Raw genomic sequence first — 15,527 nt, 5'->3', positions numbered from 1 at the left:
TTTAATTTCCCTGTGAATAGTATAGAAATGAAATTCAAGATTATCTTCTTAATTGTTGTTTGTATCAAAATATTTTTCAAATAAAACTTGTTAAGAATTAAGCAAAGAACAACCTTTGTTGGCACTATTTTTGAAAATTATCAATTTTTTAATTCAATCAAAATAATCATTTTGATTATAATGAGCCAATTTATATTTCTAGCGATGATGAAGATACACCGTGTAAGTATTCTTCTTAGTAATCATAAAAAAAAAGTATTTAAGATTTTTTTTTTAAGATTACACCATCAAAGTTAAACCAACTTCAAGCTTGCAATAAAAGTATAATGCAAGAATTTTAATATGCTTTTATCATGTAATCAATTTAATCGCATTTTTATAATCAAATTTTATTAAATAAATGTATTTGGGGTATTAATTGTTTCATTTTTGACCTCTCCTTTCATTAATAATTGTAATTAAGGACAAAAATAAAAAGGAAATCAAATTAATAGTTTTTGTTTTTTTATTATAATGTATATATACAAAGATTAAGTAATGTATACAACGTAAAAGGAACAACAAGCGAATTTCGTTTGAATCCGTTAAATTGTATATAATATATAATGTATATGTATAAAAACGGTAGAGAAATCGAATTGAAAATTATCAAAATATTTTTCAAATAAAACTTGTTAAGAATTAAACAAGGAACAACGTTTGTTGGCACAATTTTTTAAAATTATCAACTTTTTAATTTCCCTGTGAATAGTATAGAAATGAAATTCAAGATTATCTTCTTAATTATTGCTTGTATCAAAATATTTTTCAAATAAAACTTGTTAAGAATTAGACAAGGAACAACTTTCATTGGCACCATTTTTGAAAATTATCAACTTTTTAATTTCCCTGTGAATAGTATAGAAATTAAATTCAATATTATGTTCCTAATTATTGTTTGTATCAAAATATTTTTCAAATAAAACTTGTTAAGAATTAAGCAAGGAACAACCTTTGTTGGCACTATTTTTGAAAATTATCAATTTTTTAATTTCCCTGTGAATAGTATAGAAATGAAATTCAAGAGTATCTTCTTAATTATTGTTTGTATCCGAATATTTTTCAAATAAAACATGTTAAGAATTAAACAAGGAACAACGTTTGTTGGCACCATTTTTTAAAATTATCAACTTTTTAATTTCCCTGTGAATAGTATAGAAATGAAACTCAAGATTATCTTCTTAATTGTTGTTTGTATCAAAATATTTTTCAAATAAAACTTGTTAAGAATTAAGCAAGGAACAACCTTTGTTGGCACTATTTTTGAAAATTATCAATTTTTTAATTCAATCAAAATAATCATTTTGATTATAATGAGCCAATTTATATTTCTAGCGATGATGAAGATACACCGTGTAAGTATTATTCTTAGTAATCATAAAAAAAAGTATTTAAGATTTTTTTTTAGATTACACCATCAAAGTTAAACCAACTTCAAGCTTGCAATGAAAGTATAACGCAAGAATTTTAATATGCTTTTATCATGTAATCAATTTAATCGCATCTTTATAATCAAATTTTATTAAATAAATGTATTTGGGGTATTAATTGTTTCATTTTTGACCTCTCCTTTCATTAATAATTGTAATTAAGGACAAAAATAAAAAAGAAATCAAATTAATAGTTTTTGTTTTTTTATTATAATGTATATATACAAAGATTAAATACAACGTAAAAGGAACAACAAGCGAATTTCGTTTGAATCCGTTAAATTGACCAATTGTTTCAGGTGTGTTTTCTATTTATTTATTTTTTTGTACGGAAATATTATTTACAAACAGCAACATTTTTTTGTTGTTGATATTACATTTTTTTATCTAAAATTGCGCCCGCAAATAAAAAGTTGAATAAAAAGAAAAATAAACTATTTCAATTTCATATTGCCAAGAATCGCGTTTCCCTTTAAAACTTCGCCAATGGGAATAAATCGCAAAGTGGATACCACATTCGATTTTAATCTAATCGCTGTAATCGGAATAAAGTTCTTTTTAATTTCAATCGTTTGTGTTGATTCATTTTCGCGTGGTAACACTGTGATGGACGCATTCTCCGGTAAAGTTATGTGTTCTTGTTTATTTAAAACCGGGGTTGCTATCAAGGGTTGGAGGTGATGTTCGATACTTTGGTTTAATACTGGCGATTTTCGCAGCGTTGGAACTTCTTGGGAATCATCACCGCATTTCCCGAAGACGTCCAATCCTTTTAAGTTGTCTAAAATAGAGATTTTCTTTGGTTTTACTTCAATTTTTGGTTCAGGTACTTCCGCGGTTAACCTGCAAAAGACAAAATTAATAATCGAGATTAAACTAAGATTAAAAACCCACCAATCACTAAATTTTTTGTAAGTTACTTTTGATCCATATTCTTCGTAATCATATTTTGTCACAACCATGGACTGGAAGTGCTTACTTCGAGAGAGGGTTTTTCCACCTTGCCAAGGATATAAAATGGGGCTACAAAAATAAATTGATGTTAAAGAAAAATAAAATGAATCGTACGTACTTTTCTGGGAGATGAATATTTAACGATAAATGGCAAGGTGTTAAATATCGAATATCCGCATAAAGTCGTTCTTTGTATCCAGGGAAATTTGCATTTCCCCCGATTAATACGATATTATTCATGAGCGTTTGGCGCTCATTTTCGGGACACAATTCAATGCATTTCGCTACAGCTTCTGGAATCCCCATATATTGCATGCCTATGTTTGAAGGGCGCATTAAGAGTTCTGGTACAGTGAATCTTTCATTGTTTAAGTGGAGGATTTGGCAATTTTCTGGGAATTGTTTGTCGTCTGGATTTTGAACATACCTAAAAATTATTAATAATTATATATGGAAATGGAATTTAAAATTATCAAAATATTTTTCAAATAAAACTTGTTAAGAATTAAACAAGGAACAACCTTTGTTGGCACTATTTTTGAAAATTATCAATTTTATAATTTCCCTGTGAATAGTATAGAAATTAAATTCAATATTATGTTCTTAATTATTGTTTGTATAAAAATATTTTTCAAATAAAACTTGTTAAGAATTAGACAAGGAACAACTTTCATTGGCACCATTTTTTTAAATTATCAATTTTTTAATTTCCCTGTGAATAGTATAGAAATGAAATTCAAGATTATCTTCTTAATTATTGTTTGTATGAAAATATTTTTCAAATAAAACTTGTTAAGAATTAGACAAGGAACAACTTTCATTGGCACCATTTTGTTAAATTATCAATTTTTTAATTTCCCTGTGAATAGTATAGAAATTAAATTCAAGATTATATTCTTAATTATTGTTTGTATCAAAATATTTTTCAAATAAAACTTGTTAAGAATTAAACAAGGAACAACGTTTATTGGCACCATTTTTTAAAATTATCAACTTTTTAATTTCCCTGTGAATAGTATAGAAATGAAATTCAAGATTATCTTCTTAATTATTGTTTGTATCAAAATATTTTTCAAATAAAACTTGTTAAGAATTAAACAAGGAACAACTTTCATTGGCACCATTTTTTTAAGTTATCAACTTTTTAATTTCCTTTTGAACAGTATAGAAATTAAATTCAAGATTATTTTCCTAATTATTGTTTATATCAAAATATTTTTTAAACAAAACTTGTTAAGAATTAGACAAGGAACAACTTTCATTGGCAACATTTTTTAAAATTATCAACTTTTTAATTTCCCTGTGAATAGTATAGAAATGAAATTCAAGATTATCTTCTTAATTATTGTTTGTATCAAAATATTTTTCAAATAAAACTTGTTAAGAATTAAACAAGGAACAACATTCATTGGCACCATTTTTTAAAATTATCAACTTTTTAATTTCCCTATGAATAGTATAGAAATGAAATTCAAGATTATATTCTTAATTATTGTTTATATGAAAATATTTTTCAAATAAAACTTGTTAAGAATTAAACAAGAAACAACTTTTATTGGCACCATTTTTTAAAATTATCAACTTTTTAATTTCCCTGTGAATAGTATAGGAATGAAATTCAAGATTATCTTCTTAATTATTGTTTGTATCAAAATATTTTTCAAATAAAACTTGTTAAGAATTAAGCAAGGAACAACCTTTGTTGGCACTATTTTTGAAAATTATCAATTTTTTAATTTCCCTGTGAATAGTATAGAAATTTAATTCAAGATTATCTTCCTAATTATTGTTTGTATCAAAATATTTTTCAAATAAAACTTGTTAAGAATTAAACAAGGAACAACTTTCATTGGCACCATTTTTGAAAATTATCAACTTTTTAATTTCCCTGTGAACAGTATAGAAATTTAATTCAAGATTATCTTCTTAATTATTGTTTGTATGAAAATATTTTTCAAATAAAACTTGTTAAGAATTAAACAAGGAACAACTTTCATTGGTACCATTTTTTAAAATTATCAACTTTTTAATTTCCCTGTGAATAGTATAGAAATGAAATTCAAGATTATCTTCTTAATTATTGTTTGTATCAAAATATTTTTCAAATAAAACTTGTTAAGAATTAAAGAAGGAACAACTTTTATTGGCACTATTTTTTAAAATTATCAATTTTTTAATTTCCCCTGTGAATAGTATAGAAATGAAATTCAAGATTATCTTCCTAATTATTGTTTGTATCAAAAAATTTTTGAAATAAAACTTGTTAAGAATTAAAAAAGGAACAACTTTCATTGGCACCATTTTTTAAAATTATCAACTTTTTAATTTCCCTTTGAACAGTATAGAAATTAAATTCATGATTATTTTCTTGATTATTGTTTGTATCAAAATATTTTTCAAATAAAACTTGTTAAGAATTAAACAAGGATCAACGTTTGTTGGCACCATTTTTTAAAATTAACAACTTTTTAATTTCCCTGTGAATAGTATAGAAATGAAATTCAAGATTATCTTCTTAATTATTGTTTGTATCAAAATATTTTTCAAATAAAACTTGTTAAGAATTAGACAAGGAACAACGTTTGTTGGCACCATTTTTAAAAATTATCAACTTTTTAATTTCCCTGTGAACAGTATAGAAATTTAATTCAAGATTATCTTCTTAATTATTGTTTGTATCAAAATATTTTTCAAATAAAACTTGTTAAGAATTAGACAAGGAACAACTTTTATGGGCACCATTTTTTAAAATTATCAACTTTTTAATTTCCCTGTGAATAGTATAGAAATGAAATTCAAGATTATTTTCCTAATTATTGTTTGTATCAAAATATTTTTCAAATAAAACTTGTTAAGAATTAAACAAGGAACAACTTTCATTGGCACTATTTTTTTAAATTATCAATTTTTTAATTTCCCTGTGAATAGTATAGAAATTAAATTCAAAATTATCTTCTTAATTATTGTTTGTATCAAAATATTTTTCAAATAAAACTTCTTACCCTCTACGAATATTATTAAAATCTGGTAAAATGTAGTTTCTTAAAATGCTATTTGAACCAGAACTTTTGGCTGTCATCATGTCATCTTTTAATGATTGAGAGACAAAGCATGTATCTTCTTTAACTTGGTTAATGACATAAGTTTCTTCCATCACATGTAACTTCCGATATGAAAGGATGTCTTTTAAATAATTTGTTAATAACTACACAAAAAAAAACTATGTAATTAAAGTTTCCCAAACTAAAATTTTATACCTTTCCCCCTACAAATATTCGCTTAATACCAGGATAATATTTTTTTCCTTTAATATAAGGAACAATGTGTGTGAAGCTATACCCTGAGTCAATAACTATACATGAAACATTTCTACCTCTCTCATAAACATATTGATATCTAGCTAAATCAGTAGGGCACGTCCTCAGCATGGATTTAACTTCATATTCCTCAAAGAATATTTCGTCCATACATTCCTGGATCGATTTGAAATTAAATATAGGTTGGGTCATAATGAGAGGTTTATCATTGACCGGATGACTATTAAAAACTTGGTCCCAAATTGGTTTTTGCACATCCCATTTGGTAATGAAGCCCTTTTCGCAGGGTAAAAGGTAATAAAGCCCTGAAAGGTCACGACACTCTTCAATTTGATTCCCAACAAATAACCTCTTCCTTTCTGATTTTGCTTTCATAATACAGTTGGGAACTATTCTTTGGAAACGATTTTATTAATGATAAAATAAGTGATTGCAGTGAATAAACTTACTCTGGTTCAGATCTTGTACTACTTCCCACTTTTATGCTGTATCCTCCTGAGTCACAAATTATTGCTGCTGGAGATACTAAAAGAAAAAAAAACTTGCATGTAAATAACAAAGATGTATTTAAAATTAAATAATTAATAATATTTCCTTACTTGTTTTGGTCTTCACGATGGTGCCATGGAAGTCTGTGGAAGCGTTTTTTTGTCGCTTTGTAGTGTAAGAACGGCTAAGGACATAGGCTTTATAATCGGGTCGTTGTCGCTTATTAGAACCATCCATAGCGTCACTATTAATTTTTGATCACAATCAATTCATAAATATCAATAAATAATGTAAATTATGGTTTGGTGCGGACAAAACACCGCAAAACGAAAGTGACAGAAAGATACTACGTCGGAAGAGGTCTAAACTGCGCATCCGCGGGCTTTTAGCGACCACTGTTTAGAAATCGTGAATGGTGGGAAAATCTGTGAGCACTATTCACCACTAGATGACACGTTATTATTTAAATATATTTTATTATTCAAAAACAAAAACTAATCACGGCCATTTTCGAAGACATCAACAAGAATCTCAATGATGTAGTTACTCAAACACCTTACTTTGTTGTTACAAAGTACTAATTTTCGAAAATAAATAACTTTTACTGATTACATATTTTGTAAATGTTCCACGATCTAGCTGATAAGATAAAAAATATGAGTAACAGTTTCTCCACCCCTTTCATCGCGTAAACATGTCCAAAATAATAATTGTTACAACAACTTTATTTATATGTGAGTATTTCGTTTTTAATTTAAATGTCTTTACAAATATATATTTAATTATCTTAAGAAAATTGGCAAATTTATTTCTTATATTTAAAAATTTTAACATAAAATGTAAAGATGGTTGCCAATACAACTTCTTTTCGATGTCTTTTAACATTAAAAAACTTGTTTTAGCAATTTATGCAATAAATACAATATCTCCATCATTACCTGAGAGGCTGAGAGATTGCTACAGAAGAAATTTTTCCGAAACGATTCCAAATGTGCCCCATAACATACCAGTCTTCATAGAACTTATTAGAAAATTAGAAGATTACCCAAAAAGTTACTTAAATATCCGGATGTTAGCTACTGCAGTATTTTACGCGTAAAATCATCTCCGCCTCATAATTATTTCCGCATAAATAAGTCTTTATATGTTTTAGTGCGAAATTAGATGGAATAGAGGAATCCGAATTTGGAACCGAAAATGAATTCGTAATCGCGTTTAAAGCAACTAACAAACAGTTCTTTAAGTTTCAAATGATAGCTCTCCATTTTCTCACTGGAAACGATGAAAGATTTCCTTACGAAGCTTTCACCCAGGAAGAATTATGTATCCTCCATGATTTGATATCCAACTCATTGAGATCATGGGAAAGAGGCGACGAAAGATACACTTGCGAAGTAAGAAATACCGCAAAGGTTGGGAACAACACCCGACGACTTTTAAGCGATTGCCCCGTTGAAAAAGGGGTTATAAAAACTCGATGGGGAACCGTTTCTCCTGGACATCTAATCGCGGCCTTTATAGCAGCGTTTGAGGAGTCCCACGTGGAGTTGCAGAGCTTAATGAGTGATATCAGCAAAGAGCTTAACATTACTTTTGACTCCGACGTTTCTGAATCTGTAAAAGTTAACAATGTTTTGGCCGTTACCCTTGTTGGGGACATGGCAGAAGTAATTTTTAGTCAAAATGTTAATTCGAATGTTAGTTTTGGACAATCAGGACGTTGGAATAATACTATGTATCCTAGGGAGCATTATCTTTCTGAACATAGGTGGGATATGACCGAAGCTGAATTTCTAGGAGGATTAGATGGTGTGTTTATGATTAAATGAATTTAATTTAATTAAATGTCTATCTTATTAGGGTTGATATTAGCGAGAGAATTAAAACGTTGGACGGATATAATGAGCAGCGTCAGATTAAGCCAGATTTTAGATATGTACTATTCGAAACGAGGAGTCGCGTTTGATAAAACGTACAAAGCTTGCGAAAGAAGAAGCAAACTTGTACCAATTTTTCGAGATTTCGATTTCGCCGAGCAGATAAACGCTGTTGCGCAACTTTTAGAACAAAACGCTCGTTATGGGAGTACCGTTTATAAAGAAACCATCGAAACTTACTCCAAGAAAATAGATGATTACTTCAAAAATTATTCAAGTTGGTGTTAAATCTTTTATTTATATTAAGTAAAACCTCGATGTTATTTTTTGTAAAATTATTTTAGATGATATTTCTAATACTTATGGGGTATGCGAAGATGAAGAAGCAATGAATAATTTAGAAATCATAGTTATTTTGGATGGGACGTGGAAACAGGACGAGATATTCTCAATAATATCGTAAGTTATTAATTGATTCGATCGCCAGGTAGAAAAGAACCCGAACACCTGTTGGAATGTAACGAAATGGGACGGTGGAATTCTGAGGGAAGAATTTCTACCTGACTTTATATTGTCGGTGGTTTAAGCATGCTTGATTGATATTTACTGGGTACTTGGTTTTCGTTTATTTTTTACATCTTATTAATTAATGTTTGGATAAAAAAAATGCACAAATAACTTTAATATTTAATAATCAAATAAAACATTTTTTGGGACATTCCACTTTGAAGTAAAATAAAAATAAAATAAAACACTAAATAAAAATAAATCGCAGACGTTTTTAATGTCGCTTGAAATACGTATGTATTTCAAAACAGCCGTTTTTGTTTAGCGGAATTGACACGTTCCGCCGAGAGGTGTTTGAGCAATCCTTTCTCGGGTTTTAAGGTCGAATTCATTAAGATTTTCTGTTGACGCCTCATCGATTGCCTTTCCCATTTCGTAGGTACTTAGCGGAATTAGCCGACGTATCTCACTATGGCAGCAAATTGGGCATAATTAATGGACAAACCGGCGAATGGATCTCCAATGTTACCAACGACCTCTATCAAGTCTTCGCCAACCTAAGAAACACCACAAATTGTGAGATAAATGCAACAAAAAGTATAACATTAATTTTTAATACATTTTATAGTTCCAGAAAGATTACATTTATCAACGAGTTTAAATACAGTAACAGAACTTTACCAAGAGGCATCATCATCGGATTGCGGTATTAAGAAATCGCGTGCGTTTGGTCACGTGGTTCTGGTTTTCGCCAGCACCGCTCTCGTGGGTAGTGATGACGCAACCAGAACTCAATCGTCGATGAGGACTCTAAAGGGGACGCGTCCCGACGTCCGAATCGTTTATGTCACCTCAGAAAACTCGGCATCTCACTACCGCAATCTCGTCGATAATTTTCCCGACGTCCAAATCTTAACAACGGTAAGCAGAGAAGGATTGGAAGGTTCTAGAAGCGTTGTCGATGTCGTTATGCCTATGTTACAAGAGACATCGTCAAGCATTGTCGATCCGTTCTGTGGTGGAGTGACGGATGTCGAGGATTATATCACTCCGGGGATGCGGAGGAAATACTTGGTCCATCGCGAAATTGTCGCGAGGACCTCGGTTACCGTCCGATTTAAGGGATACGGTTACGGTGATGTAACCATTTGCGCACGAAATGCCGATAATGAGTATTATAGAGATTATAAAGAGAATTATAGAGAGGAGTATGGAGGGGATCGTAGAGAGAATTACAGAGAATATAAAGACGTTGGTTGTAACAAAATAACGGGATCCGATGAGATCACCTTCGATGTTTCGATGATTTGTGGGATTGGTTCTTTGTGTAATGTTGAATTTTCAGCGATTAGTAATGATTCTAATTTAAAATGTACTGGTAAGAAAATGATTTTTATTAAAATTGATTTTTCAAAATAAAAAAAAAAATGACTTTTTTTGTTAGAGATGGAATGTAGATATCCTGATCAGATTAGAATGGATATAGAGGTGCGATGGTCGGGATCGTCTCGAGCGTCGCTCACATTGATGCTGATCGGACTCGTACCATATGTTCTTTACGAGTCCATCTGAAGGGGCGCTCTTTCGGATGAATAGCGTAGGGGATTCTACCTTCTGGCGGCTGGATTATTCTTGGTCATCTTCTGGTTCGTTTCTCGTTGGTTCGAAGATGACTTTAACTCCGGTAACCTAGCTTTATGACGTCGAAAAGGCACTCATACAGCTAGATAACCAAAGAAAACGTCAGCTCCGACGGCTGTCCGGATCGAATCGAACTGGGCACTGTTGTACACGTGACCACGACGGTGAGGTATGCACGAAGGCCCTCTCCTGCCTCCTGCGGAGGAAGCAGACTTTACGGACGCGCTCGCCTTGCCACCGGACGAAGAACTAAGCGCAGTCGTCGAACCTGTTGAGCAGTGGAGCCCCGTCTGGAAACCAGTTTCGAAGGCTCGCGTCGGCCGAGCCCAAGGCGCAACCTGTTTTGTATGCCACCGAGCTCCCAAACTTTCTACTCGGCGGCCGTAGGCGATATTTGGAAACCGGCGGTCTTTTTGGTCTTTTTGGCCTTTTCCGTCGGTCTCCGGTCGAGCTGCGTACAACGCCGCTCCTCTGCCAGTTCAAATCTCCGCCTCCCACTCCCCCCTGCTTGCTGTTAGTGCTGCTGAAGCTGCTGCCATCCTTCGCGTTTACCCCTTTATAACGCCCTATCTTTTAAAGCAATTCAAATTTTATTTAAACTTTTTCATTTATATTTATTATAACAATTAATATGTAAGTTATATATTTATATATAACAAAATTTAATTAAATTATTTTTTGTATAAAAATGAGTTGAAAAGATTCCATCGGCGTTTTATACAAAAATATTTTTAAGAATTAAATAGAAATCGTTTTGTACTAAAGATTCTAGAATAAATAAATTATTAAAATAAGATGATAAATTTTTAGATAAACCAATTGTGTACGTATAGAATTATGTTGTTATTGAAATTTAAAAAGCAAATTAAATGAAATATCTAGAAATGCTTGAATAAACATTTTGAATTCGATATGGAAGATCGTGTAGATATAAAGTGTATTGGAAACGATGGGATTATTGGGAAACACATCGGCCTTTTCTAGAAATTTCTCGCGGTTCGTTCGGTGGACGTCTCGACGGCCGGATTCCTAACAGGTTAATGTATTTAATTTTTTTTGCTTTGCCGTCCAGACGCGGTCGTTCCCTCTCCGTTGTTCCGTCCTCGCGGCGTCTTTTGCGAGGGACGGAGAGAGATAGAGAGCGAAAGGCAAAGGGGCAGAGAACTAGCCGAACGGCGTTTTTCTTTACTCCTCGTCACAGGTACGAGCGCCTACACTTGGAATGTCGGTCCGGGGTACCCGCAGCCTCTCCGGACCACCGCTCCGCTCCGCTCCGGACTCGTCGACCTTCGGACCGCGAGTTTTGGACAAAAGAACCGAAACGAAACAGGCGTTTTTCGACTTCTACCTCCTGCGCCTCTGTCCCGGAGCAAAATCGCCTTATGTAACGTGTCTTTGCGCGAAAAACAGATCCGACGCCATTTTGCCATGTTTCTCCTCCTTTTCTCTGGTTCTCTTCTTCTTCGATCTTCGACCTCCACAGTTCGATCTTTCTTATACTCTTCTTCTTCTTCTTCCACTGCTTCGTTTTGCAAGAGAACATGCTGAAATTTATAGGGATTTCTGCGGGGCCCGGATTGTGTCGGGCCGCATTCCTTGATACAATGGCCATAGCGGTGCGGGAGGCACATTCGGCTCTCCTGGACCAGTTGGACCGGTTATGGTAAAACCATAGGTAAGGTTCGATCCTCATGATCCACTGTTTCTCTCCGGATTCTTTTCAACATAAATTTCTCTCAACCAAGTCGTTATAGTACACAATTTTTAATCAAATTTAACTTAAAAAAATATATTCTTTGGTAATTATTACTAATACAATACAATAATACATAATATTTTTAATATTAATTTAATTTATTTAATAATTTAATCGATTTGGGGGAATAACTCTTCTTCCGCTTCTTGTCTCAGTGCACGTTTTCTGCACTTCTTCGTCGGGGTTGAACCCCAAATATTGTTTTGGCCGATGTCTTCTTGTGTTGTATTTAGCCCTTCTTTTTTCTTTCTGCTGAAATACTTTCTTTGAACGTTTTGAACTTAACGATTTCGCCGTTTTTGTTATACAATTCGGTTTTGGCGCAATCACTAATCCAGAGCACCATGTTGCTTCTTCTACTGATTGAATTACTCCTTGTTGAACCATGTTATCCAAGTTGGGTTTAATTTCCTTTAATAGAGGAATCGAAATGCGGCGGGGTGTCTTAAATGGTACTATGTGGGGCATCGGATCATTTTTAGCTAAATTTGCTTCATTAGGGGGTTCGGATGCGCTCATTAATTTTAAGATTCCGAGATCTTCACACACGTTTCCATCCAATAACGATTTCGCTAAATTGCTTAGTACGTAAATTTTACAAAGTTTTTCGTTGTTTCTGAATTTAAGCGTTTCGGAGAAGAACCCCAACAATTTCATCGGGGTGTACTCCGCGTTGAAAAGGCGACGTACTGAGGTCCGTAATTCATTGTTGCCGAAAAAGGTGTTAAACGTATTTTCTGAGATACACGTGACATCCGCCCCGGTATCAATTTTAAAAGTTATAGTTACATTTCCAACCATTACGTCTAAAGTCCAACGTTTCTTTTTAGTTTTTTGGGTTTTTTTGTCGAGAATTCCCACGAATGAGTCATCATTACCTGTTATAAATTCTTCCATAATCTCTCCATTTTCTTGGAAGTGGTGATTAAAAGGAACTTTTTTATGTGTTGCGAAATATTCGTTAAACGCCTCAACGATTTTTTCATAATCCTCGCGCTCTTTCTCAGACAATTTTAGAGAATTAAAAATATCCTCGGCTTGACTCCCCATGTAACAAATAAGTGCCGTAATTTGGTGATGGTGTGATTTGTTATTTAATCCGGTCGTATTTCGGTATTCGTCAAATTTTTTTATCCACTTTGGCCATTCCTGATGTTTCGCTATTTCGAATATTTCCGGTTGAATCGAAGAAGTAGTCATTTTTGCACTTTATAAATGAAAAATTCACTTCCACTACTACAAATGAGTTGTACCAAACTAGTTGATAACACATCAATAAACCAAAAAAAAAAGAACTTCATTGGAATAGCAAATTCTTTGTTAATGTTTCATGACTATTATTCTTATCATAATGTGTGCTGTTAAAACGGTTATTTCAAAGGTAATAATTTTCTTAACAAAAAGTAATGCATTTGATATCATTTCAATTGGCGGTAATTAAAAAGCGTCGTATAAAATAGGTATTACGCACGTGAGTAATAATAAAAGAAACTTAAAGGAGAAAGAATCGAGATGGCAACAGCTTTGCGTATCTCGCGGTTGGGATTTTCGTAATTCACCAAAAGTTACGTTGCCTGTTTGAAATTCCGCCGACCGGTGCCCAGTTCTACGGCCCGTACGCACCGTGAATGATAAAGCAGAGCGCTAGCAGCGTTATTCTTCGGAAATTCCACGTTATAAACTTTGGTTTTCAATGATTCGAATGGACAATTGATATGCACTTTACTTGCGCCGCACACCGAAGGACTAAAAAATTTCAACAAACCTAAACATTGTAGATATTTAAAATAAATCTGTTTCCTTATTACTCAGATTATATCTCTAATGCTATAAGGAAGTAATAAGAATCATATAAAAATTAAAATCATCAATTTTTCTAAGCGACTTTAAAGATAGTTTTGCGTAATTATTTATTCATGTTCGAGTCATAAATCATTTAAGATCACTAAGAATGCGTGTTCGTTTATTTTTTGTTAATAACTTTGTAGGCGTGGTTATTTATGTGATAATTACTTCAACAAAATTTTTTTGTATTATCATTACGCTTAGAAATACATATTTTTATTATTCATTGTTGTATTTTGTGGTCTTATTTGGTCTACGCTTTGTAACGAAACATAACGTAACCTGGCACCTCTCGTTCGACTCCGTAAAATACCTTCATGTAACGGGTATAAAATCAGTCGTAAATCATTTAAGACCACCGAGACCAATAGTGCGTGTCCGAATTTTTTTTAATTTCAAATATGATATAAAATTTTTTTTAATATAAAGATATTATTTCTTATAGCAGTTATTAATTACTATTATTAATTAAGTATTACCTTTAAAGAAGTAATAAAAGTTTTGTGGTAAAAAAATTCTTTTAATTAATTATGTGGTATATTTTTTGATATAAGGGATTGAGCGACTTCATCGGATAGACAACCAAGCAACCACACATTTTTGGCTCCATCCGAATCAGATTGATAATTAAAGTTTGGAGAAAAAATTAAAATTTAAACAAAAAATCATAACTACTCTATTTTTAATGATGAAGGGATGATTTATGCTTTAAATAGAAGCCCAGAAATTTTAGTTTATGAAATGATATAAAAAAAATAGGGTTTGATAATAAAAATTTCCGGAAAAAAAATGTTGGCTAATTTATTATAAAAATTTTCAAAATATCATATCAACTCTATTTTTAATGATAAAGGGGTGATTTATGTTTTAAATAAAAGTGCATCAATTTTAGTTTATGAAATGATATAAAACGATTTAGGTTCGATAATAAAATTTTCCAGAAAAAAATTATTTAAGAAAAATTGACTAATCTAATTTGCTATTATTAGAGTAAATCCCTTCGCGAATATGAGTTATAATAGTCTATCCAGACTATAATAACTGCATTATATGGTATTTTTCATATTTAATATTAAAATTAATGTTAGAACCTTGTGACTCATAAGATAAGGCTCCTTTCCTCGCGCAGTCGTTCGTCTATTTGAACCATCAATGTAATTGTAATGGAACCACTATATCCTATTGCACATGCTCATAACAGCCATGGTGATTAGCACTACATTTTTAATGTTTAATTTTAGTGGTAATTTGATTTCGTTTGGTTTCTGTAACAAACATACACGCAAATTTATATTTTATTACTATAGTAGTGGTGTTAAAGTTAGTTACAGAATTGATCTAACTTACCCAGCTCAGGTATGAAGTGTTTTATCCTCCTCACGGTTTCGTTGAATAACTACAGAGTCTTTCCAACCTGCAAAACGCATATTTATTACAACGTGTAATCTTCGAGAAAAATCTGAGAATTAAATTTGTGTGGTTTTATTGAAAATATATTTTACCTGTTACTTTAAATCATTATCATCGTAATTCTAATAATTTTCTTATTCCAAAACTTCTAGATTCACTCATTTTTGACTGAAATTGAAATGCTTTAAATAGTGTATGAGTTAATTAATTATAATAGTTTACCTGTTTGATGAAGAAGGAAAATTGGAAATAGGAGATAAAA

At 31.7% G+C, this 15,527-nt stretch overlaps 2 protein-coding genes and 1 long non-coding RNA gene across 4 annotated transcripts; 1 reads left to right on the top strand and 2 right to left on the bottom strand.

Annotated features, from left to right (window-relative positions):
- Positions 1–1,762: 1,762 nt before the first annotated feature.
- LOC111415012 (Actin-related protein 6) lies at positions 1,763–6,585 on the bottom strand. Of its 2 annotated transcripts, XM_071198457.1 has the most exons (7): positions 6,340–6,585; positions 6,190–6,265; positions 5,681–6,134; positions 5,426–5,628; positions 2,542–2,850; positions 2,364–2,492; positions 1,763–2,312 (listed from the first exon to the last, which is right to left on the bottom strand). In XM_071198457.1, exons 1-7 carry the CDS (start codon positions 6,464–6,466, stop codon positions 1,904–1,906), a joined length of 1,707 nt encoding a protein of 568 aa, XP_071054558.1. In that variant the 5' UTR covers positions 6,467–6,585; the 3' UTR covers positions 1,763–1,903. The 2 variants fall into 2 exon arrangements, with proteins under 2 accessions (XP_071054558.1, XP_071054559.1); XM_071198458.1 differs by lacking the exon at positions 6,340–6,585 and having other exon boundaries at positions 5,681–6,129.
- A 108-nt stretch (positions 6,586–6,693) lies between these two features.
- On the top strand, positions 6,694–11,048 carry LOC111415003 (uncharacterized). The gene is made up of 8 exons (XM_023046490.2): positions 6,694–6,963; positions 7,132–7,324; positions 7,383–8,038; positions 8,090–8,383; positions 8,451–8,565; positions 9,053–9,189; positions 9,242–9,991; positions 10,058–11,048. Exons 1-8 carry the CDS (start codon positions 6,924–6,926, stop codon positions 10,183–10,185), a joined length of 2,313 nt encoding a protein of 770 aa, XP_022902258.2. The 5' UTR covers positions 6,694–6,923; the 3' UTR covers positions 10,186–11,048.
- Positions 8,782–9,306, bottom strand: LOC111415019 (uncharacterized). The gene is made up of 2 exons (XR_011641307.1): positions 9,233–9,306; positions 8,782–9,170 (listed from the first exon to the last, which is right to left on the bottom strand). It is a non-coding gene; the product is annotated as an uncharacterized lncRNA (long non-coding RNA).
- Positions 11,049–15,527: the final 4,479 nt, after the last annotated feature.

Source organism: Onthophagus taurus, chromosome 8, assembly GCF_036711975.1.
Source record: "Onthophagus taurus isolate NC chromosome 8, IU_Otau_3.0, whole genome shotgun sequence".
Taxonomy (NCBI): Eukaryota; Metazoa; Arthropoda; class Insecta; order Coleoptera; family Scarabaeidae; genus Onthophagus; species Onthophagus taurus.
The sequence above is the reverse complement of the archived record's forward strand: the minus strand, read 5'-3'. Positions and strand labels throughout refer to the sequence as shown.